Genomic DNA, 26,756 nt, shown 5'->3' with positions numbered 1-26,756 from the left:
AAAACCCAGAAACAATAATCTCTCCTGTTGACCATGCCAGAAACCTCGGAATTACAATTGACAAAGAATTATCCTATAAAACCTATATAACAAATAAAATCAAAGAAGGTTATCACAAATTATTGACACTCAGACGTCTCAAACCCTTCCTCACTCAAAATGACTTCAGAACAGTTCTGCAACTACTACTATTTGCAAACCTGGCCTACTGCAACGCCCTACTCCTCGGCCTCCCTTTTATCACCATATGTCCACTACAAATACTCCAGAATGCAGCCGCCAGGATTCTTTCAGGAATCAAGAAACAAGAACATATTACACCTACTCTCATATCCTTGCACTGGCTCCCAATTAAATACAGAATAGAATACAAAGTTTTATCAATCCTCCACAAATTAATGACAGGACAACAAAACCATTGGCTAACTGAACACATTGAACTACATGCTCCAAAAAGGAACCTTCGTTCAATGAATAAAGGCCTCCTCAAAATTACTCATGCAAAAATCACGCGCCTAGTATTAACCCGAGAGAGAGCTATATCCATCGCCAGCCCAACTCTATGGAACTCCTTACCCATAAATCTAAGAACTCAAGTTGACACCAAAACTTTCAAAAAAGAATTAAAAACCTGGCTTTTTCCCAGAGCTTTTTCAGATGATCTTAATTACCAACACCAACAAACTCCCAACCAGACAAATCCAAAGAAAACAGAGACACCCCCTATCAACTTATAACGGACTAATAAAGACACCAACTCTACAACAGACATCTAAGAACTTTTCCATATATAATCTAACCCCCCTATTACCCCCCAATGCTACCCAACTTTATCTTTAAATTGTATTTGTTAAAACTTTAATGTTACTCTCCTAATGTAAACCGTTATGATGGCAAAACCGAATATACGGTATACAAAACATGTTAAAATAAATAAATAAATTAAACAAATAAATGATATCAAGTAGTGTGGTTGCCATGTTAGTCCTCTTGAATACACAGAAATAAAGTTTAACAACTAAAAGCTAAAAAAGTAATGTGGTACTGTTTTATTGTTTAATACATTTCTTGACGAGCTTACAGGAACTAATGCCCCCTTCTTCAGGTCATAATAGAATCTATGAAAATATACCAAAGTTTTGAGGATCATGGGCTCTAGGGATTTGTAATTTGATTAGATTTGTCATTTAAATGTTTGATCTACATGTTTATACGTTGAAGTATCTGAGGTGTAAATCAGCATTTAGTGAGCTGGTCTGAAGGACTTTATTATGTAAGATGTGATATTGATAGTAGTATAGATTTGTTACCATACCACTGACCCCTGCCTGACCAGTGGACCTTCTCTTGATTGTCACCCATCATAGACCACTGCATGACTGCATCTCTTGAGAGCTGCTTGACACTGACCATGGCCTGCCTTCAACCTACAGATCTTCAGCAGCCCCACCTAAGATCTGCTTGTCCTAGCACCTGAGGGTTCAACCTAATGGGAATGTGGGCTAGTATTCTATAGTTACACAATGTTAGGTTCCATATTAGGAGCTACCACCTGTTGTACTCTGGTGGTTTAGTGTGCCCATGGGCTTCAGCCCGACCCAGACCTTCAGGGCCGAGCATGGCTGACGGTCTACCCTCCGCCAGGCCGGCAAGCTCCCAAGGCCAACATGCAAGGATGTTGGAAGTTGAATGGTCCTCCGACCATTCCGAGCCCTTTCGGACCTGCTGCGAGCAGCATGGAGCAGCAGGCCTGGCCTGAGGTTGAGGGCAGACGGACCTTGACACGAAGACAAGACTATGAAGATTGATGCAACGGCATCACCTGGCACGAAGACTTGGGTTGATGCGACACATCACATGGCACGAGGACTTGGTTGATGTGACGGCATCACATGGCACGAAGACTTGGTTGATGCAACGGCATCACATGGCACGAAGACTTAGGTTGAAGACATGACACCAGGACTAGGAAGACGTGACACCAGGATCGATGCAACGGCATCGCAGACAAGACACTGGGTTGATGCTACGGCATCCATGACGAGACTGGGTTGATGCAGACGGCATCGCAGACGAGACTTGGGATCGATGCAGACGGCATCGCAGACGAGACACTTGGAACTTGACTATGGCTGGGAGGACATTTGCATTGTCTCTCAGGGAGCCCTACTCAGCCCACCTTCACGGGCGCACCCAATGGCCTGGTCGCGGACCTCTCTGTCCACTATGCGCCCTACACAGCCCCAAGAGGCTGGTCATGGACCACGAGAAGAACGGGACAGATGCAGGAAAGAGTCCAGTCACGGCGGAACTACGACGACGGAGCCATAAGTCGCCCGGAGCTCCACAATGGCTGGCGGGGCATGACAGCTCAGGAGCACAGGACAGACGTCCACCAGCAGGCTAGTCCACTCAGGCACACATCATCCGAGGGACCCCCGGCCTACCGGTACCAGAAGGTACGAGAGCGAAGACGAGACACAGGAACAGAACATCCAGGAACTTGGAACATCAGGAACAAAGGATCAGGACGAGACACCAGGACATGAAGATCAGGACACCTGGACGAGGACCTCAGGCATGAAGACTTGACATGATAAGCACATAAGAACATAAGAAAATGCCATACTGGGTCAGACCAAGGGTCCATCAAGCCCAGCATCCTGTTTCCAACAGTGGCCAATCCAGGCCATAAGAACCTGGCAAGTACCCAAAAACTAAGTCTATTCCATGTAACCATTGCTAATGGCAGTGGCTATTCTCTAGGTGAACTTAATAGCAGGTAATGGACTTCTCCTCCAAGAACTTATCCAAACCTTTTTTAAACACAGCTATACTAACTGCACTAACCACATTCGCTAGCAACAAATTCCAGAGTTTAATTGATGTTGTAAGCCTGTTTGAGATCTACAATTAAGAGGAAATTGCATTCCAATATAACAGCATTTACATTTGCTTCTTATACAATATGATGTATAAATAATCTACCATCTGTTATATAATGTATCAGTTGAAATTTGTATCTTGTTTTTGATGGTTAATAAAATGCTATTCACAAAAAGAAACTTGCTGGTTGAATGATCTAAGAGTTATCTTTTGACGTTCAGGGGTCCTTTCTTTTTCTTTTACCAACAAGAAAGGTAGTGAATATTTAAAAAGTCTCTTAAAACAGAGGTCCCCCACCCTGTCCTGGAGGACCCCCAAGCCAGTCGGGTTTTCAGGATATCCACAATGAATATGCATGAGAGAAAATTTGCAAGCACTGCCCCCATAAACTGCAAATTTTCTCTCATGCATATTCATTGTGGATATCCTGAAAACCCGACTGGCTGGTGGGCCCCCAGGACAGGGTTGGGGATCACTGCCTTAAAGGATTCTCCTTCTCCTTTCCTTAATATATGTGTATACAGTATGCTCTGAATTGGCTCAACCAAGCACCCTTTAATGGGAATGGGAGCATAATCAAATGTTGGTTTGCTACTCTGTAAAAATTAATGGTGCATGTCCCAAACATTTTTTGTTAAATTAAATTCAAATCATATGCCAGACCAGTAAGATAAATACTGCTATTCCATCAGTAGTCTCACCATCAGTTGGAGGCAGAGAATACTGGCTCAATCCAGTCTGTGCTCAACAGAAGTAGTAGTAATGTCACAGATATGGGGAAAAAAAAAAAGAAGAATGTTCTCTGACTCCATCAGTTGGATGAGGGATTAAACCCAATCATTATGGACTGCTGTAACAGAAAGAAAAGGAAGAATAATTTAATGAGAGGGAGGGTAAATGTCCATGCGAGAGTGCAGACAAAAGGGAGAAGGGTCTGTTTGGTGCCATCAGATGACATCATGCATGTCATTGCTAATGCAGCCCCGCTTATCAATGGAGAAATGGGGCTAGTGCACATTTTGAGTGTTGTGAGATGAAGTCGAAAGTAAAATGCTTTCACAGCTACTACAAAAATGTAATTAGTCTCATAAATATATCTGGAATATCTTTGTGCTATGATGCAATGACAAACTATAGGTTTTGAAATACATCCTTCTATTTACTGGATGTTACTGATACTTAAATAGACACACTGAGTCAGCCAGACTATCCATTTATTTCTTGACATTTGTTAGTAACTAAGAACTAAAATTCTACTTACTTACCCAGCATATATATCATCCAAACTGATGAAAGACTACAGTACATCCTAATGCACAGAAGACCAATATTTTTATTTTTGACAAGGTGCATAATGTCCATGAACAAGGAAAAAACCCTCAAATCTATTGCACACACTAAAATCATAACCAAGCTCAAACACATTTTAGTTATGTATGCAACCTTGCCATACAGAATCTTTTTTTTAATATGGAATAAAACAATTTTTAACATTTCAATTTCAGTCAATGGATAATAATGGGGATAACATTCAGTCACTGGCTGGACTGTAAAGTTACAATCAATCAATCAAGAGCTGCTGCTCGATCGCTGGGACGTGAAGATATTAAAAACTTAAATACCTACTTATAAATGATTTGTTGAAACTGATATTTAATAACGGTTTATGACACCTGCTCTGTATTCAGTGTATACTAATGTTGATAAGTTATTCGTGTGATAATTTTAAAAATTGTTAAGGAGTAGAGGGAAAGTTTCATATAAACTCGTTGGTGTCTCGGCACCACGGTTTTGTGGTGGTATAATCATTAACTGACCCCCTCCTCCTGTGTGGAATTTTTTTTGCTATAAAAGATTTTTTTCTTTTCGCCTATGTGAACTCTTCCGTGAGATAAACGTAGAACTTGTTTATAAAGCCATAACAGTGCTAAATTTAAAGAGCTGAAAAATGCTCTGCTTTTAAGCTATTATGGAGTAAAGTTGAGACTTCCCTTTTTGATGTTGGTGTGCGCTGTCCAATTTCCAACAAGGTCCCGACACAGTCGATCCGTGTTTCAGACTGTTAGTCTTTCCTCAGGGGTGTGAACCATTGTAAAGCTGCCAACTTGCTGGGAATCTAGATGAACTCCGTTGAATACAAGCCTCTGATGTACTTGAGGTATACGGCTCTTGGCGGAGTGGCTCTCACTCCGACACTCTTCCGGTGTCGGAGTGAGAGCCACTCCGCCAAGAGCCGTATACCTCAAGTACATCAGAGGCTTGTATTCAACGGAGTTCATCTAGATTCCCAGCAAGTTGGCAGCTTTACAATGGTTCACACCCCTGAGGAAAGACTAACAGTCTGAAACACGGATCGACTGTGTCGGGACCTTGTTGGAAATTGGACAGCGCACACCAACATCAAAAGGGAAGTCTCAACTTTACTCCATAATAGCTTAAAAGCAGAGCATTTTTCAGCTCTTTAAATTTAGCACTGTTATGGCTTTATAAACAAGTTCTACGTTTATCTCACGGAAGAGTTCACATAGGCGAAAAGAAAAAAAATCTTTTATAGCAAAAAAAATTCCACACAGGAGGAGGGGGTCAGTTAATGATTATACCACCACAAAACCGTGGTGCCGAGACACCAACGAGTTTATATGAAACTTTCCCTCTACTCCTTAACAATTTTTAAAATTATCACACGAATAACTTATCAACATTAGTATACACTGAATACAGAGCAGGTGTCATAAACCGTTATTAAATATCAGTTTCAACAAATCATTTATAAGTAGGTATTTAAGTTTTTAATATCTTCACGTCCCAGCGATCGAGCAGCAGCTCTTGATTGATTGATTGTAATTTCCAATCGCTGTAGTAGTGGCATTGATTTGTTTTGGACTGTAAAGTTAGCCAGATAAACTTGGAGGGATATTCATTGGTACAGCCACATTACTGAATATAGCCAGCTATCCTAAAGATGGCCAGCTAAGTTATCCAGCTAATTTTAGGACTGCTCTGTGGCATGCTTAGAGTTAGCTGGATATGTTATCCGGCTAGTCTAAGTCCTCCAGAAACACTTCCGGAATGCCCCGAAGCTATCTGGCTAAATTTTAGCTGGATATGTCACAAAAATATTCAGAAGTCAGCATTTAGCAGGATTACTTGTGAGTTATTCGGTTAAATGCCTCTGAATGTGGACCTCAATAAATAATAAAGAATTAAGTTCTGAAGGGAAACATGAATGCTATTACTGGGCACTCTCAGTCACCCTAGAGGCAATGCCCTATTCCCTGGGAACCATCTTTTGAAAATAATTTAAGCTCTTTGCTTTCTCAGCCAGTAGAACCCAGCTGCATTTCAGAGTAACATTTGTAGAGTGACCTCTAGCTTATCAATTTATAGGGAATATTTGCAACTGGTCTCAGAAGGGAGCATGTGAACATGCACATGCTGACAAACGGAAAACAAGCACAGCAATGGGAGCTGTCCAAAGAAGGTGCACAGACAGATGCTAGCATGGGGAAATGGTGTTTTTTGGATAAGGATCAGGTATGATAAAGGAGAATTGTGTGTGCTGTAAACAGACATTAGGTAAAATAATGTATTTATTTATTTAAAATTGCTTATATACTGTACCCTCCAAAGTTTGGGGTGATTTACAAAAGCATGTTCATAACTAATAAGCATAAAATAGACAAATAAAACTATAAAATAGACATAAAAAAAGGGAACACAGATGAATTAAGATTCATTAATATCTTGAAACGCTAATTTAAATAAATGACATTTGAGTGCTTTTTTAAATTCTTTGGGATCTGAGATGAGTCTAATGAATGGTGGAGGGTTGTTCCAAGTAATGGGACCTGTGATAGAAAATGCATGTTCACGAGTAATGGACAGTCTAGTTGATCTGGGGGATGGTACCTGGAGCAGAAGTTGATTCTGCTAATGCAAATTACGGGATGGTATGTAGAGAAGTAAAGTAGAAGAGAGCTAACAGTTCTTAGTAGTAGTAGTTCAGTAACCAGTAACAACAAAAACCAAACAGCTTAGAACTGAATACACACCTCCCTCTCCGAAGCCAAACTAATCAGGATGGTACTATGGAAGTATTCTTTTCTTACAAAAAACATATTACAATTAGTTTACGTATTCTTCTGCACATGTTGTTCTGATCCTCGGTAAATCACTTGTTTGTCTGAAGTCCTTTCTGAGATAACTTCTGGAAAACATATAAAAATAGTTTGAAACATAGAAAAAATGTTAATGAGATGCTTATTATAAACCCACTGTTATCCTGAGATCAAACCGTGTTACAGTTAAAGAACTATGGATGTATTAACTGACTTCAATACATCTGAGGGTCATTTTCAAAGAGACTTTGGCAGGTAAAGTAGTGTTTTACCCGCAAAATGGCTCTTTAGAAAACAGCATGACAGATATACACATTAACACTGTATAAATGCACTTTACATGCATAGGGGGAGACATGTTTCAGGGAGTGAAGACACCTATGTATACACTTTTTGATTTATTAAAATGCACGGAGTGAATTTTCAAAGGTATTTTCCGCGTAACAATAGCATAAACCCATGTAAGTAGCATATACTGGTACATGCGCCTATGCTATTTTATAAACGTATACAGTAGGCATGTATTTTCAATTTCACACATTTTAGTGGAAAAAAAAGAGGCAGTCTATGGGGTGATATGAGGTGGGATTCTGAAGTACGTGCAATAGTTGCTATTTTGCATGAGATATATGTGCACATATTACCAAATTTATTTGTACACTTTTACGCTAATTAACTCACAATGGTGAAACATGACTTGTGTTATGGTCTGCAGCTTTTGGGTGGAGGTTCAGGGTGAAGTGCTAGGGGTCAACTAGCAGAGGTATGGGTGAACTTGAGATTCCAAGTATGCATGCAAGTGTGTTTTCAAAACTGTATACGTGCATCCTCTATAAAATATCTCCGTGTTTAATTCTGGGTGTTTATTTGTAGTGTCACAATTATTTCACATACAAACCATACCCACTTATGTTTATAAAATGAATAGAGAAAGCATGCGTTTTCTTGCATTGGAAATATACATGTGCACTGAAACATATGCACATAATTTTGGAGCAGAAATACTCAGTATTTTATAAACTGCGCAGCTCCTTCATTAATCTCCATGCATCCACTTATGCATACAAATGTTGTACTGCAAATAGGCTTGAAAGTTGGGTTCAATGTGCATAAATTCTTTCAGCAAAAATATAGCAGGTATAATAGTGTGCCCATGGTTGTGCTGGGATAATTTTCAAAAAGAACTTAAGTGCATAAGTCTGCTTAGAAAGTTGGTGTAACTTATGCACATGTTTACCAGCTAATTTGTGCGCAATGTTACAACACACAACTATCGGATTACATAGAGGAACACGGAATTCTATTCCCTACTCAATTTGGTTACTCAATTTGATTACACGCAATGTCAACACACAACTATCGGATTACATAGAGGAACACGGAATTCTATTCCCTACTCAATTTGGTTTCAGAAAGGCATCAAGCACCGAATCCCTTCTCATTTCACTGTCTGACTACATTATATTGGGCCTAGACAAAGGACAGGCCTTCCTTCTGATTCTATTGGACCTATCTGCAGCGTTCGATACTGTCAACCACGCCATATTACTAAAACAACTGGCGAACATCGGTATTGCAGGATCAGCACTAACATGGTTCAAGACATTCTTAGAAAACAGAGGTTTCAAGGTTAAAATTCACAACAAAGAATCCCCCAGATACCCATCTTCGCAAGGAGTTCCGCAGGGTTCCTCCCTTTCACCGACACTTTTCAACTTATACCTTCTCCCGCTTTGCCAATTGCTAAACAAATTGAACCTTAAACATTTCATATTTGCCGACGATGTCCAGATTCTGATCCCCATTAAAGAATCCATCACTAAAGCTCTAGAACTTTGGGAAAATTGTTCTCATGAAATCAACGATCTCTTATCCAGCTTAAATTTAATTCTAAACCAATCAAAAAGCGAATTCATTCTAATCTCTCCAGACAATTGCAAAATCACTACAAACCCTCCAGCCAACTTGCAAACCTCAAAAGTAAGAGATTTAGGAGTTTCCATAGACAACCGATTAAATTTAAAATCATTTATCAACCAAACAACCAAAGACTGCTTCCACAAACTGCACGTATTAAAAAGGATAAAACCCCTATTTCACTTCCATGACTATAGAACAGTGCTCCAAGCAATAATATTTGCTAAAATTGATTACTGCAACTCGATTCTTCTAGGCCTCCCATCAGCACATACTAAACCTCTCCAATTGATACAGAACACGGCAGCAAGAATACTAACAAACAAAAGGAGAAGAGATCACATTACACCAGTCCTCAAAGACCTTCACTGGTTACCAATCCATTATAGAATAATTCATAAGTCCCTCACCACAATCTACAAGAATATCCATGGGCTGGCTCCACTCGATCTACAAATAGCTCTCAAAAAACACTCCTCCAATAGACCCATCAGAGAAGCTTATAGAGAATATCTACAGGTACCACACAACAATACCACCCAACATATAACATTGAGAGATCGGGCCTTCTCCACAGAAGGTCCCCCACTATGGAACTCAATCCCCTTAGAATTAAGACAGGAACCATGTCTCCTAACCTTCAGAAAGAGACTGAAAACATGGCTGTTCATGAAAGCATTTCCAGACCCTTAAGGATTCACTTCCAGCAATTGCAGCAAAATCTAATACAGCAATACTGAACATTTTCTATCAAATAAAATATTTATTTAAAAGAACAATTACTTAATTGAACATTCCCTTCTAAACGGAATCAATCACTACAAACCAATCACTACAATGTTTTAATTCTTATTAAACTTGTTTATCTTTCCTTTAACTCTAATCCCAGTTAGAATAACCCCTGTTTATTGTAACTTTCTCTTCCGTGCACTTGTTTTATACTACTGTAATGTATACTCTTATGTTTTAGTTATGTATGTTATAATGTATTGATCACCCCTTGTTTTATGTAAACCGACATGATACGTACTCCCGTGAATGCCGGTATAGAAAAACACAAATAAATAAATAAATAAAAAATATACACCCTTAGAGGACAAAAGGAAGTTAGTCATGTCAAAATGGACAGACACACCTAGCTTGCCCAGTCTGAAAACTGCCCTCCTCTTGACTAGCTAAAAGCTCGTAGTCTTTTAGCCACAGGAACCAGAGCATGTTTAGGGCAACATAGTACTTGCCTAATACTTTTCAAAAGTATGTGTAGTATTAAACATTCCTTGGCCGTCTACCCAAAACTGCACACAGGGACAGAACTTTTAAACAGGCGCGCAGGCACATATATGCACGCGTTTGTCGGCCTGTGCACAGGGACGCAGCCATTTTATAACATACATGCATAAGTGTGCGCATGTTATAAAATAGCCTGACCACATGCACATGTGAGTGCAATTTTAAGTGGACACATGCCTATGCACGCAAATCCTGAGGGGATTTTAAAAGACATGCGCGCAGCCATTACCAGTTTTACCAGTTTGTTCCCAGTTCATCCAGATAAGGAATAGGACTTCCAAACCCCTCTAGTCTACTAGCCTCCCTTCTCCTGTTAGCCTTGGCCCTTAAAACCCTGCTGATCTGTCTATTATCTTTAGTTTATAACTTGTTCATCACCCAAAGCAGAAGTAAAGTTACGCAACAAGGGACCTCGGCATGTGCCTGTGCACAGAAGTATTTACTGTGCTAAAAGCACTCCTGTACTTTATAAATACACAAACTGAAAATTGTCCCCAAGTGGACAATTTTCAAAGATCTTTACTCAAGCAGCCACTATTTAGCCAGGTAAGAGAGTTTGGTTGAAAACTCCTTTCCATTGCATTCCAGCTTTTACAGCTTGCGTAGTTTTAGTAGGGTTAAAGAGAAGCATTCCCAGGAGCACAATTTCAAATGTATGTGTGCTGTTTTTCCCCCTCACGATTGCCCACACAAACAGGAGGTACAAAGTATGCATGCGACTTAGCGCACATACTCTATGGCTGTTAATTTTCAAAGGCAAACAACATGGGTCGTTTCCACTAAAATATTAGCTACAATATGAATGGGCTAAAAATACCTATGGTACCTCACAAAAGACATGGGCTATTCAAAACTGTCCCCTTAACACAAAGCATAGTACTGCTGTTTCTATCTTATATGATACTAAGATGCAATTTCAAATTTATTTGTAATGCATTCACTCCCACCAGGTGACTAGATTCAAATTCAAATTTATTCAAATTGTATTTATATTCCACCTTTTGGCACTTCAAAGCGGATTACACTCAGGTACTGAACACAGACAACATGCTAGTTTATTTTTTTATCCCAAAACCAGGCTTGAGTCAGAAAAGCTGCAAGTCTCAGAATGCACAGCAAGGGGAATTAAAAGGCCAGGATTGAAACAAGATGCCCCAGTGATCAGGAAACTCTCATTCTAGGGCTCTCTTTCTTAGCAGCCTCCTTATGACAAAAGCTTCCATCCAATGTCCAAGAGGCAACCTTTCTTGATGATCTACCAGAAAAAGTTAAAAGGAGAAATTACTACCTACTTGAGAATTTCCTTTTCTTTAATAAGGACAGGTGGATCCAGAACCAGTGGGTTATGCACCTCTACCAGCAGATGAAGCAAAGTTAACATCACAGTATAGAAACTCCTGCTGTGACATCAGCCTGCCAGTGTTCTCTACAAAAGCTAACTATGGACAAACTAACAAAACTCGATTATTAACAGATAACCATTTCAGCACTCAGCTAATAGGAAACACTGAGCTCAGACACAGAATATATTAACACCATTCTAGGGACTGGAGTAACACTTACCAGTAACCCCTGGAACACGCTGCCACGCAGGACGACATTAAAACAACCATCTGGCAGCCAAGAGCGGGAAGGTGGATCCACCTGTCCTTATTAAAGAAAAGGAAATTATCAGGTAAATAGTAATTTCTCCTTTCTTAGCATACGGATAGTTGGATCCAGAACCAGTGGGATGTACCAAAGCTACTCTCGAACAGAGCGGGAAGCTACCTCTATAATGAGGCAGGGTGAGGAGGCCGCTTCAGGCGGCAGAATTTTGAGGCGGCAAAAAATGCCCCTCTTAGAACGCCACTGTGGTGTCTGCCTCACCCTGCCTGCCCCTGCTGACCCAGGTCGGTGGTGGCAGAAGGGAGGAGGGTCCCTGCCGCGGGCTGCTGCCGGAGGCCAGAGGGCCGCTGCCGCCAGAGGCCAGGCCAGTGCGTAGAGGAGGGACGACACCACCGCTGCCTGCGGCATGGAGGGAAGCTCCTGCCATTGGAGGCCAAACCGGCGTTGTGGAGAAGGGAAGCCACCGCCACGGAGAAGGGACCGGGGGGGGGGGGGGGGGCAGAAGAGTGAGCAGGGGCAGATCAAGAGCGAGCAGGGCAAGGGGCGCCCTCTTGTCCCTCGCCTAAAGCGGCAGATTGCCTTGAGCCACCCCTGCTACTTTGGGTCCAATCAACACCACATGTGCAAAAGTTGTGTCCTCCCGGGCCTGCACATCTAGGCGGTAATGCCTGGAAAAGGTGTGCAAGGATGACCCCATTGCAGCTTGGCAAATGTTGACAGGAGACAAAAATCTAACTTCCGCCCATGTCACTACCTGACCCCTAGTGGAATTAGCCCTAACCTGGCTAGGCAATGGCTGCTCAGCATCCACCGATTCGGCTGCAACTACCTCCTTAATCCAGCAGACTACCATAGCCTATGATGCTGACTCGCTTTGTTTACTCCCCCTGTAGAGAACTAACAAGCGATCTGTCTTCCTGAGAGGTTTACAATTCTGCAAATACTTCAAGATATGTCTCTAGACATCCAAGGGCCACAATGCAATATTCCTCTGCATCTCTTTTCATCTCCAGAGATGGCAGGGAAATTGGTTGATTCAAGTGATAATCCGAGATGACTTTTGGCAAAAACGAAGGAACAGTATGCAGCTGTATCGCCCCTGAAGTCACCCATAAAAAGGGCTCCTGGCAAGACCAGGCCTGCAGTAAGTTCTTGTCTGACTCCATCTGCTGGACGGGGGACATAACCCACCGTCTGGACTGAACCTGGTATGTACAGAGAAATATTGTTTTCAAGGTCAGTAACCTCAAGGAAAGGCTACGCATTGGTTGAAAAGTAGGACCCGCCAAAAAATCCAAAATTAGATTAAGACTCCATAAAGGCACCGGCAACCGCAAGGGGGGATGGAGATGCTTCACTCCTTTTAAGAAATGGGCCACATCTGGATGAGCCGACAAGGGTCCATCATTCACTCTTTACCTCAAAAACAAGCAAGAGACATCACCTGAACCTTTAATGAATTATGGGCCAACCCTTTATTCAATCCATCCTGCAAAAATTCCAAAATGAGTGGGATCTTATCTGAACGAGGCGGTACCCCCTCGATCTTCACACCAAGCCTCAAACATTCACCAAACTGCACATAGGCTAAGGAAGTGTAGAACTTTCTCATTCCTAGCAAGGTGGCAATCACCGCAGCAGAATATCTCTGCTTCAACAACTGAGCCCTCTCAAGGACCATACCATAAGAAAATAGAGTTGGACCTTCATGAAGAACCAGACCCTACCAAAGCTGATTCCTCTGAGCTGGAAATCGGAGAGGAGAGTCCAGCATGAGCCTTCGAAAATCTGCATACAATCATCTTCTGGGCCAATCTTGTGCCACCAGAAGCACCATCCCCAAGTGACTTTCGATCTTCCAAATCATTCTGCTTATCATGGGCTATGGGGGAAAGGCATACAGTGGCTTGCCCTCCGGCCAGTCCTGCACAAGGGCATCGATGCCCAAGGACTTTTGATCTCTCCTGCAACTGAAGAAGCGAGGAACCTTCGCATGCGAGAAGTCGCCACAGGTCCAGAAATGGAAGGCCCCAGAGATCTACTACGAGCTGGAACGCATTTGACAACTCTCATTCTTCTAGATCCAGACTCTGTCTGCTGAGAAAATTGTTGTCTTTTCCCGCAATGTGCGAGGCTGAGATCTCCTGAAGATGCACTTCCATAAGTTGGGCTATTTCCTGCAACACTTGCAGGCTCTTGGTTCCTCCCTGCCGATTGATGTAAGCCACTGTCATTGCATTTTCCGACATTATCCGGACTGCCCGACCCTGCAATCGGTTGCTGAATTGCAAGCATGCCAACCAGATGGCACAGGCTTCTAGCCGATTAATACTCCAGAAATACTCTTCTGTAGTCCACTGCCCTTGCGCTGTCAGTTCCCAATAGTGAGCCCCTCAACCCTGGAAGCTCTCATCCATCGTGAGTACTAGCCAGTCCAGCGATCTTAGGGAAATCTTTCTTAGATGATCCGCTTGCAACCACCTCTGCAGGTGTATCCAGATCTTCATTGGTAGGTGGAGCTGAATCAAAAAGTCCTGAGACTGTAGGTTTCAACGAGACAGCAGAGTGCGCTGAAGAGGATGCATATGCACCCTCGACCACGGCACCACCCCCAGGGTTGCTGCCATCAATCTGAGTACCTGTAGATAAGATCACACTGTCAGACATATCATGTTCGTCAATAGACGCACCTGCACCAATAATGTCTGAATGCAGCCCTCTGGCAGGAACACCCTGTCCTGCTTCATGTCGCACCAAACACCGAGATTCTCCAGTGACTGTGATGGCTGAAGATTGTTCTTGGCCAGGTTCACTACTCAACCTAGTTCCTGCAAAAAGGAAATCACCTTGCGCGAGACCTGAAGGCTCTCTTCCAGACTCTTGGCCTGCATCAGCCAATCATGTAAGTATAGATGTACCAGAATCACATCCTTTCTCAGCTGTGCTGCCTCCACCACTATAACCTTGGAAAACATTCTTGGCGGGGTGGCCAAATCAAAAGGTAGTGCTCATAACTGCTAATAATGCCCCACAACTATGAAATGCAATAATTGTTGGTGCTCTAGCTGGATGGGAATATGAAGGTACACCTTGGACAAGTCCAGAGACGTCAAACTTCCCCAACTGTATTGCCATTATCATTGAACACAAGATTTCCATGAGAAAATGAGTCACCCACAAATGACGGTTGACCTCTTTGAAATCTAGGATGGGACGAAAAGAGCCCTCCTTCTTGGGCACAACAAAATAAATGGAATATCAGCCCATATTTTCTTGAGACATGGGTACTGGAACCACAGCCCGCAGGCTGAGAAGTCTTGATAAGTACACTCCACTGCCTGTGTTCTGTGGAGAGTTGCAGGGAGACACCATGAAAACGTCCCGAGAAATAATGTGGAATTCCAGGGCATAGCCATCTATCATCACCTCCAGAACCCACTGGGGTCTGATGTGATCTCAACCACATCCGATAAAGAGAGGCACCCTCCTATCTCCTGTTCCCACGGGTGGGTTGACACACCTTCACTGAGAGACTTGGGGTGCTCAACTTCCTGAGCCTGCGCCCTGTCTGGGATGCCTGGGATGAAAGGACTGAGACTTACCCTAAGGTCTAGTCCTCTGAAAGGCTGCTAATCTGTAGGGTCAAAAACATCTGAACCCCCTCTCATGCTGAAGGAGCTCGGTGCCTGTTTCTTATCCTCTGGTAACCGAGGAACTTGGGACTCATCCTACTTATTGGTCATTTTCTCCAGCTTGCTCCCAAACAGGAGCAAGCCTTTATAGAGCAACTTCATAAGGCTAGACTTCGAGGTTGTATCGGCCGACCAATTTCTCAGCCATAGCTGACACCTAGCCACTATTACCGAAGCCACCCCTCTGGCGGAAGTGCGGACCAAATTGCATCCCGCATCTGCCAAAAAGGCAACTGCTGGTTCCATCACTACCCTGGAATTCACATCAGATTCATCGACCTCCTGAGAGAGGAGTATACAAGAGCAAGCCACCAGGGAACAGAAGCAAGGTATCTGCAAATTCATTGTCATTGCTTCAAAAGCCTACTGAAGGATAACTTCAATTCTCCTATCCTGTGCATTCTTCAAGGCCGCTGCCCCTTCTATGGGGATAGTCATCCACTTGGTTACGGCACACAGAAGCGCATCCACTTTCAGAAAGCGCAATTGCTCTCTCGCAGCTGGATCCAGGGGGTACAGTCCTTCCAAGACTTGTCCCCCTTTAAAATTAGCTTCCAAGGCGCCCCATTCAAGATCAATCAATTCTTGAATGGCCGCCATAATAGGGAAGAAACATGAGGCTTTACGCAGAGAAATCAAAATGGGATCTTTCTTTGGCTCAGGCATGGATTCAGCCCCTGGAACTCCTGGCATCTTCAAAGTCTGGGAAATCAGAGCAGGTAACGCATCTCTATGAAAGAAACATAACATAGTTCTATACGGCTCCAATCCCAGAGGAATTTCCTCATCCTTCAGGGAAAATCTGCTTCATCATCCATGCCATCTGAGTTTCTAACAGGGAGACCTGCAGCAGATCTAGGCCTACTTAGATGCTTACCCACAGCATCAGGATTGTGGGGATCTGCAGCGTGCAATTCTGACCTGACAAGATTGGCCAGGGCTGAGGAGTGCACCTGAAGAAAGGACTGCATTCCTTGAAATAATTCAACCCAAGAAAATGCAGAAGGACCCATGCCAAACCCAGGGGGCATTGGACCTGCACCCACTGAACTACTTTCCCCCACCAATCAACCAGTTAGGAGAGTCCCAAAATCAGGCGATACATCCATTCCCACACCAGGCTGGGAAGAACCAGGCTTAGTAAAATCAGACTGAAGTAATTCTCCCTGAGCCTCCAAACAGTGCTGACACCAGTTAGAGGGAATTCCAGGCTGAGATGCCCAAATATGCCTTGATAAGCACACAAACTGAGCTCCCGCCAGGATGCTCATATAGTGCAAGCAAATAAGTGCATGTGTGTGTGTGTGTGTATGTGTGCAAGCACAACTGAGCGCCCTGATAGGTGTCCCTATGTACCCAACTAGGCGCATAACCGGAAGCACAAGCACAAACTGATGGAACTGAAGAGGGCAGAGTCTTATGCGCAGACAAATGCTCGAAACTGCTGCCGCGGCCTACCACAGGGTGAACAAGACTAGCCTGAGAGCAGGGTGTAGCCAAAAAAGGGCTGCTCAACCCGCCAAGTCCACTTCCCCTAAACTCCCCCGGAGGTGGAATAACCGTCTGATCGGTGCGCTGAGCACGGAGACCGGGGGGAAGAAGAATCCCTACTTAACTCCCGTTCTTCTCTCATTTTTAAAATTACCTTTTACCTGGGCTCAGCCCATCCTGGATGAGTACAAGGTCGGTCTATGGCTATGTGTGGAGAGGGCAAGTACTTTCACTGCTGCGCCGGGCCTCCTGCACCCGCTTCCTTTCAGCTGTTTTTTTTTGTTTTTGTTTACAGCTAAGTCCACGCCAGTTGAAAAACCAGTTACTGGACCAAGGCACTCGTCTGAGGGAAGGATCCAAAGATATCACCTCAGGAATTCTCAACTGAGGGAGCTCCCATAAGATATTACCACAGGAGAGTGGTAAAGTAATCCCCAGTAGGGAGCTGCACGTTCACAATCTGCTGGAGATGGAGAATACTGGTGGGCTGTCGTCACTGCAGGGGTATATATACCATGATGTCAGCTTTGCTATGTCTCCATCTACTGGTAGAAGTGCATAACTCACTTGCTCTGGATCCACCTGCCCGTATGCTAAGAAATTTCTCGTTTCAAAGTGAACTACCCTAGTAACTAATCTCCTCAGTTTACTGTCACATTTTAAGACTATGTACCACAATGTTTTGTTTTAAAATGTTGGTAGTTATGGCACAGTGTAAACATGGACCATTAATAAACAAATGGTTACCTCACATATCAAATATGAGATACCATTATGGAGCACCCAACTTTCAGAATGTTGAACAGCACTAAGGTAACATTTGATTACACTTTTGTGTTAGCAAATAAACTTTAAATTCAGTTTATTACCATCTGCAAAAAGTCTATTTCTGTGCGAAGAGCTTCACTAGCATTTTCCATGTTATCTTCTTTGTAAAGTTCCAATTCTTTTTTAAGCCTATTTAAAAAAAAATTTGAAAGACCATTAGGCTATTTTCAAAACACACTTGCTGCCCTGGAGAAGAGAACAAAAAAAGGAAGGTCAGTTTTACTTAGAGGCAAGCAGTCCTATTATAGTGAGAGCTAATTTCAGAAAGTATAGATTAAAAATGTGCTAAGCTGATTTTGTCTCTGTTTTACTTTTCTTTTAAAAATTACTTTCATTTAAAGCAGAGGCCTACAAAATACTATCAAAGATATTTATGGGCAATTTTCAAATTTTGTACCTAAAGCAGAGAGGAAAATCTACAAAAACGTTATAAAGTGATAAACTCTATTTCCTGCTAGCCCTCAAGCCCCATTCCTTTTTAAAGTTGCTCTTTTTCTATAATAGCTCAGAATTAATTTTTTTTACTACTTATTGTGGAGCTCAATTACAGTGTCATTTTCAACAAATATGGAGGTAAGAACTCAATTATAGTAAGAGAGATGCCTGTTTACTAAATATTTCTTGTTGCACTACCACATTGTGGGAATGAGCAGTGATTCCCACAGGCCCAGAGACAAACTAGTCTGATTCCAGCCTTGCTTAAAACAGTACGGGGTCAATTTTAATATAATATAAGCGGAAGCAATCGCCTCTTTCAGCCACCATGCAATTGTAGTCTTGGATGCTTTATGACCTTTGTTAGGCCCGCTCCACAGCGGAAAATCATTAGTGGCTTCGCGGTACCGCAAGAGCACCCGCTTGAAATCAAGACATCGCCATTCTCTAGAGTGAGGAGCCTCCCAATCTAAACCCGGAAAAGCCGGAAGCTCCACCGACTATTTCAGGTGGAAGGCCAAAATGACTTTCGGAAGAAAGGAAGGAACCGTTCGGAGCGATACCCTGGTATCAGAAAAATGTAGGAAAGATTCCCAACAGGACAACGCTTGAATCTCCAGGACCCTTCTTGCAGAGCAGATTGCCAACAAAAATACAGTCTTGAAAGTTAAATCATTTAAAGTCGCCTGCTTGAGGGGCTCGAAAGGAGGCTCAAACAAAACCCATAGCATTAGATTGATACTCCAAGGATAAATGGGACGGACTAGAGGATTCAGGTGTTTTGCCCCCTTCAGAAAACTGACATTGGGATGAGCTGCCAGAGGAGCTCCTTCAATACTTACTCTCAGGCAGCATAGGGCTGTGACCTGCCCCCATAGGGAACTAAAGGAAAAACCCTTACTTAATCCTTTCTGTAGAAAGTCCAGAAACTGAGATCCCGAAGTATGACTTGGGGAGATCCCATGCTCGCAACACCAGGAATCAAAAACTTTCCAGACCTGTACAAAGGTAAGGGAGGTAGAGGGCTTTCGTGCTTGCAGGAGGGTGTAGATGACCTCCTCCGGATAACCTTTCTCCCTCAATCTCCTCCTCTCAAAAGCCAGGCCTCTAGACAAAAGCGATCCGCCTGTGCGAAAAATACCAGATCCTGCCGCAGGAGGTTTGTAAGATGTCCAAGGCGAAGAGGACCATCCACCGCTAGGTTGACTAGATCCGCAAACCATGGACTCCGGGGCGACTAGGATAACTGGTCCCGGGTTAACCTCCAGCCTTCTGAGGATCTTGCCCATAAGAGGCCGGGGGGGGGGGGGGGAACACGTAGAGCAGTATATCACGCAGCCATGGGAGGACTAGGGCATCTACTCCTCCGCCCATGTTCTCTCCTGTGACTGAAAAAAAGCGTGGGGCCTTCACATTTGTCCTGGTCGCCATTAGCTTTAGATGTGGGGCAACCAAGCGGCAAGTGGGGAGTGCCATCGCTTCTTCGGACAACTCCCACTCTCTGGGATCTAGATGCTGACGATTTAGGAAGACTGCTTGTATGATGTCAACTCCGGCTATGTGGGAGGATTGCAGCTGAGCCAGATGGTGCACCGCCCAGGCCACCAATTTGTCTGCCTCAGGCCACCTGCCGAGTCTTCGCTCCCCCCTGACAATTGATGTAAGCCACTGTCGTTGCATTGTCAGACAGGACTCGCCCTGCTCGATGGCGGACAAGTGGGAGAAACCTCTGCAAATCCAAGCGCATCACTCTTGTTTCTAGGCGATTGATAGGCCATTCCGCTTGCTCCCGCAACCACTGAGCTAACTGAGATTGGCACACTGCCCCCCATCTAGAGAGACTGGCATCCGTGGTTATGATCACCCACTGAGGAATCTCGAGATCCATTCCTTGCTATAGGTGGTCTAGGACCAGCCACCACTGCAGGCTGTCTATGGTAGACTCCTGGAGTGGCAAGGGGGATATGGAACTCCTTCGAAATCGGTTGCCAATGGGAAAGCAAAGCTCTCTGTAATGGCAGCATATGAGCAATCGCCCAAGGTACCAGTTCCAGCGTTGACGCCATAGAACCAAGTACCTGCAGATAATCCCAGACCCTGGGAATTGCCAGATACAATAGATGCTGAACTTGAGACCTCAGCTTGATAGTGCACTCTTCCATGAGAAAGGACCTTGCCAGCCCGAGTCCTCGAAGAGTGCTCCCAAACATTCCAGGACCTGGGAAGGGACCAGGTTACTCTTGATATAGTTGACAACCCAAACCGAGGGAGCGGAGAAGAATGCAACACTATTTGGACCACCAGTTGGCAGAGGTCATTCGACTTCGCCCAAATTGAGCCAGTTGTCCAGATACGGTGTGAACTAGAACTCCCTCCCGCTGAAGGGCAGCTATCACCAAGACCATCACCTTGGTAAAGGTATGGGGAGCGGTTGCCAAACCGAATGGGAGGGCTCAGAATTGGTACTGGTTCCCGAGGATCATGAACCGCAGGAACCTCTGATGATCCCTGCGTATCAGAATATGAAGATACGCCTCTGTTAGATCCAGGGAAGCCAAAAATTCTCCGCTGTGCACCGCAGCGATGACAGAGTGTAGAGTCTCCATGCGGAACCTTGAAGGCTTTGTTGATATTCTTAAGGTCCAAAATGAGACAGAATGACCCCTCCTTTTTGGGGACCACAAAATAGATTGCATATAGGCCCATTCCGCATTCTTCTGGAGGAACAGGCAGGATGGCTCCAAGATCTTCCAGCCTGTAGAGGGTCTGATGCACCGCTTGCTTCTTCTCTGGGGAACCGCAGGGAGAAACTAAGAACCGGTCTCGCAGAGGACGAGCAAACTAATACGTAACCGTGTTCTATGATGCTTAGAACACAATGATCTGACATGATCTTGACCCATTCCTCATAAAACAGGGAGAGCCCTGGGAACCAAGGAGTGGGCTGGCGCTATCTCATTGTGCGGACTCGGGTCCCAAAGATCCCTGAGAGACCCCGTCCCGGGAGGATCAGTGGCCGCGAAAGGAATGAGCCCAAGCTTGCGATCTTGCAGAAGGGTGTCTCTGACCAACGGGGGAAGGCCTATTCTGATGAAAATTGCGCTGACCCCAAAAATGAGCGCGAGAGGGAAAGAAATTTCTGGATCCCTTGGGCTATCTTCAGGGAGCTTATGCAGCTTGTTTTCCCCCAAGGACTTGATCAATTGTTCCAGATCTTCCCCAAATAAGAACTTACCCTTAAAAGGGAGTGCACCCAACTGCGACTTTGAAGAGGAGTTGGCTGACCATTTGCGGAGCCAGAGCAGTCTCCTAGCCGAGAGTGCTGATACCAAAGCCTGGGAGGAGACCCGGAGAAGGTCATAAGGCATAAGAGCCATACACCACTGCAGCCTCCAGACGTTCTGCCTGCTCCGCTTCTAGGGGGGGAAAGATCCCTGGCACTGAGGAGTTGTTGAACCCACCTCAGGCTTGCATGCTGCATGAGACTGCTACACACAGCTGCCCTGATCCCCAAGGCTGAAACCTCAAAAATCTTCTTGAGGTGGACTTCAAGCTATCAGTCCTGCAGATCCTTAAGAGCCGCAGCTCCTTCGACTGGGATAGTTGTCTTTTGGTGACAGTCGACACTGAAGCATCCACCTTTGGAACTTTGAGTAGCTCCAATGAATCTTCCGGCAACGGATAAAAGTTTATTCATCGCTCACCCCACTCATAGACTCCCTTCCGGAGTATCCCACTCCCGTAGCATGAGCTGCAGGAGCATCAGATTGAAAAAGAAAAGTCTGCGCCGGAGCGTCACTTGGGATCATCCTGAGAGGGCGCTATTCCCAGCAGCTAGGACGTGCGGATACGAGCAGCTCCAGCTCGTCCCTCAGGAACAGGCGGGTCATCACCTTCTACCAGTATGTATGCAGTAGGACCATCCTCTTGTCCGAGTCCAGGGCATCCGGCGGGTCAGAGACAATAATATCCGGCGGGTCCTGGGTCTCCCAGGTCACCCTGATCTTGAAGGGTGCAATTCTCATCGCCTCCTGAGGCTCTGTAAGCCTGGGGATCTTAAGAGGAGGAGGCCTTGAGCCCTGAGAACCTGGCCCTGGCATAAGTGGCTCAGCCTGCAAAGATAGGGTGGCCAAATACGCTTGTGCCTCATCAGGCACAAAGCCGTACTTGGCCACCCTATCTCTGCAGTTGTAAAAGGGGCTTGGGGTCCCAGAAAGCCCCTCTTGGAGGGTCAGCAAATCATCCAGTGGCTGCAAGAATGAGTCCTGAGGAGCCTCAGGACTCACGTCGGGAGGGGAGAGCAGAGGCAGCACAACCCTTCCCCCCACTGCCTGCGTTCCCGCGGGGGAAAGGGGATCCAAGATGGCTGCCGTTCCCGCACTCAGCGGGAACGGGGCCGGCCAACCCAGCTGAGAAGCTGGCTGATGACCCGCGCAGCGGGATCCAGCCACCATCCTCCCTACAACCGCCGAAGGACTCTCCCCCCCGGGGAGACAGCTTGAACAAAGGTTACCTCGGGAGAGCTGGAATTCCGGCTCCCCGCAGGCCCGACATTGCATTGCACATTGCATGGTGGGAGGGAGGCAGAAATGAAAATAAAATCGCTGCACAGGCCCGGGAGAAAAAAGCGGCACTGAGAAAAAAAAGCAATGATAGAATAAATTAAAGCCACTACCCATACTCTTTTTTTTTTTGTTTGTTTAAATGGGCTCTCCAGAGGAATTATGTGTTCCTGGGAAGGACCAGACCACCTGTAATCACCTCGAAGAAGCAGTCTCCCACCAGGTCGACGAGTACTGGGCCACAGACCCCTAGCTCAGCCTACAACCAGAGGGGATAGTTCTTTTAGGACCTTCACACCCCCAGGGAGGAACAGTGGTTGGTAAGTTTTTTTTTTTTAACTAATGAGTCATTTCAAAAACCTTGCTTGATCTAGCATAGGCAAAATAAACTAGAATAAACAAAGGGAAAAAATCCCCTATAGCACTTTTTTTTTTTTTTCAAAGTAGAGAACCACAGGTTCTGCCACCTTCATCTGCTGGAGACAGAGAAAAACTGAAGAGAAGCAGGTGGCACACCATGTTATGAGGGGGTGCCCTTCAAGTTTTTCTCTGTCTCCATCTGCTGGACAGGAGGCCAACCCAGCTGAGCAGTTGGCTGATGACCCGCGCAGCGGGATCCAGCCACCATCCTCCCTACAACCGCCGAAGGACTCTCCCCCCTGGGGAGACAGCATGGTGGGAGGGAGGCAGTCTGGAATGATCCAGGTACGGTCAGGGAATTTAAATTTAGTATGGATGTGAGAGGAGTTAATGAAAATTAGGGTGTCCTACCATATTCCGTAATAACTTAACGCATACTAACAGGGGATTTAACATCAGAAATAACTATACCATTTTTTGTGTGGAACAAGAGAAAAAAGGTTTTTACTGCGTGCCTGCGGCTATTATAGTGTATAATAAAATGAGGTCTTCTATCAGACATACCTATCACGCCCTCCTGGACCAATAAAAACATCTGTTCTTACCAAGCCTGTCTTCCTAAACCTATAATGTTTGTGGTAAGTTTACTTGTTGGGGGATACTAGATGCTTCAGATGGCTCACTGCAGACAGCAAGAACAACACTACCACAAGAACAGGCAAGGGAAGTTGTAACCCCTCCTAGGGAAGTCCCTGCACTGCAGCCCGAGCCACTGGTCCCGCAGGGAAAGGGTCGGGGCCCATGGCAGCTCTTGGCACGCAGGTGGGCATGGTAGAGGAGATACAGGGAGAGCATCTTTCCTCCATGAGCCTCATTGCTGGGCATGCCAGAGGATGGAGAAATTACTACTTACCTGATAATTTCATTTTTCTTAGTGTAGACAGATGGACTCAGGACCCGTAGGTTATACACCTCTGCCAGCAGATGGAGACAAACTAAACTGACGTCACAGTATATATACTTCTGCAGTGACATCAGCCTGCCAGTATTCTCTTCAAAAGCGACTGTGGACAGACTAGCAAAAAACTTGATTAATAACAGTCAACCATTATTGTACTCAACCAACAAGAAACAGTGAATTCAGGCAATAAGAACATGCCATACTGGGTCAGACCAAAGGACAATCAAGCCCAGCATCCTGGTGACAACAGTGGCCAATCCAGGCCATAAGAACCTGGCAAGTACCCCAAAACTAAGTCTATTCCATGCTACTGTTGCTAGTAATAGCAGTGGCTATTTTCTAAGTCAACTTAATTAATAGCAGGTAATGGACTTCTCCTCCAAGAACTTATCCAATCCTTTTTTAACACAGCACTACCAAAAACGTAGTGCTGTGTTTTTTAAGTGCAGCACTACCAAAAATCACACCTGACTCCATCTCACCTCCTGACTTTTATAAGTTTTAGAAACCTCCAGATACTGCACGACATGTCACTTGACATCCAAGGGACCCAACAGGTGATACTCTTCCACATCTCTATCCTTATCCAAGGATGGCAAGGACATAGACTGATTTAAGTGAAAATCCGAGACCACTTTAGGCAAAAAAGAGGGAATAGTACACAGCTGTATCACTCCTGGAGTCGGCTTCCAACAAGACAAGGCCTGTATCTCGGAAAATCAACGTTCAGAACATATCGCCACCAAATCCGATGCAAGGCCAAGAGGATATTCAGGAACAGCCCTTTTATAGGGCTGGCACAGGAAACAGTCTGAAGGTGGGGCCCAGGGCATATCCGGCCGTGGGCCCTTTAAATCCTGAAGAGAGGCGCGGCCGCACGCCTAGGAGCAGGAAGCAGGAACTGCGCAGGGCCGTGGACAGTGGCCCTGCACCGACGTCAGTGCGGAAGAGGCAGGGCTGGGCCTGGATGCAGGCCCCGACGACAGCAGCAGCTCCTGCCGCTGCAGGAGGACCCGAGGGCGGCTCCAGCCGCCAAGCCAGCTCGGGGCTTGCGGCCTCCAGCCCCCGAAGGTGAGCAGGATGGCGGCGGCTCCGTGCTGCGTTGAAGACAGAGAAGTCCGCAGCTCCGGCCACGGTGAAGCAGGGCATAAAGGGCGGCCTCTGGGCCGCAAAGGGCAGCAGAGTCTGTGGCTCCGGCCACGCAGAAGGCCCGACTTTGGCGGCGTCCAGCCACGTCGGGAGCAGCAGCAAGGTAAGGAGCCTGCTCGCAGGGGAGCCCGTGGGCAGCAATCATAACATTATAGGTGGAGACTGGAATGTCTGTTTGGATCCTCTCAATGATAGGACATCCAGTCTGCAGCCTAGTGGGCAAGCAGTTTCCCTGCAGTTCATAATAAAACAACTGTGATGTGTGGAAAGTGCATAACCTCACAAGGAGAGACTATACACGTTTTTTGCCAAGGTATAGAACATGTAGTCAAATAGACTATTTTTTTGCTTCAGATTCCTTGGTTTCTAAGATGGGGCAGATGGATATATTACCTAGTTTTATTTCTGATCACAATCCCATACTCCTGCCAGTACAGCTCTCTGTCCTTAGAAGCAGGCAAAAGCTGGAGACTGAATGTATCAATCTTGCGGCAGGAATCCTTTTGTTCTTTGATTCGGGAGGCTATCAGAGAATTTTTTGAGATTCACAGTCTTGAAGATTATTCCCCACTTCTGTTATGGGAAACACGCTGCCTACTCCAAGAAAGAGAAGCTTAAGAGGGAGAGATCCCTAGATAGACAAATATAACAACTGGAATGGTCCCATAAGTGTACGGACTCATATAGGACTTACCGGGCACTAGAGAAATGCAGAGCAGATCTAAAGGAACTGCAGATGGATAATATAGAAAGAGCAGTGCGTTATTCCCGGCAGTGGATCTATGTGCATGGGAACAAGATGGCTCCATGCTGGCCAGATTATTAAGATGCAGTAAGCAACAAATATTGATTACAGGTATCCATAAGTCAAAAGGGACTATTATGCACTCAAAAATTAGTGTACAGTTTTGTACCTACTTTGCACAATTATAATCTGTTGAGGGACAAATTTCCATAGAAGAAGTGCTTCAATATTTGGGAGAGATGCCACTGAACAGTCTGATAGACAAAGAGAGCGTTTAGTGGCACCAATCTCGAGGGAGAAGCTGAGGAGGGCACTTTATGGTCTGCCTGGGAAGAAATGTCCTGGTTCAAATGGGTACCACCAAAATGTTTTCTCCTGGAACTGAGGTGTCTGTTGCAGTTACTCTTTAAGCACTCGCAGGTTAATCCTGAGACATCTGGCAGACTGACGGCTGTGACTATATCTTTGATAAACAAAAAGGGAAGAGACATATTAGAGGCCAAATCATATAGACCGATTTCCTTGCTGAACAGCGATATCAAACTATTAGCAAAACTTTTGCAATTATGCTTAGAAAGCTATCTGCCAGACTTGACTGGATGGGCTTTGTAAAGGACTGTTCTTCCACTAATAATACCTGAAGATTGTTTTATAGCATGGCCTTAGCTAAAAGGGACAGGATACCGGGTTTGTTTATTGGACTGGATGCCAAGA

The 26,756-nt window shown here is 44.9% G+C and overlaps 1 protein-coding gene across 3 annotated transcripts in view; it reads right to left on the bottom strand.

The window, feature by feature from the left end:
• Nucleotides 1-3,604: 3,604 nt before the first annotated feature.
• CCDC172 (coiled-coil domain containing 172) overlaps nucleotides 3,605-26,756 on the bottom strand; it is a 176,892-nt gene continuing 153,740 nt past the window's right edge. Inside the window, exons 7-9 of one of the 3 annotated variants that reach the window (XR_003857936.1) lie at nucleotides 17,872-17,959; nucleotides 6,939-7,093; nucleotides 3,605-3,736 (exon numbers count right to left, since the gene is read on the bottom strand). Coding sequence is in view for 2 of the 3 variants with exons in the window: in XM_029610476.1 (XP_029466336.1) it covers nucleotides 7,058-7,093; nucleotides 17,872-17,959 (124 nt within the window). In the remaining variant the exon portion in view is untranslated. Of the gene's footprint in view, nucleotides 3,737-5,720; nucleotides 7,094-17,871; nucleotides 17,960-26,756 lie in introns of those variants that run through there. The other 2 variants (XM_029610476.1, XM_029610478.1) reach the window with 2 other exon arrangements.

Source organism: Rhinatrema bivittatum, chromosome 7, assembly GCF_901001135.1.
Source record: "Rhinatrema bivittatum chromosome 7, aRhiBiv1.1, whole genome shotgun sequence".
Taxonomy (NCBI): Eukaryota; Metazoa; Chordata; class Amphibia; order Gymnophiona; family Rhinatrematidae; genus Rhinatrema; species Rhinatrema bivittatum.
This window is presented reverse-complemented; position numbering and strand designations above follow the sequence as displayed.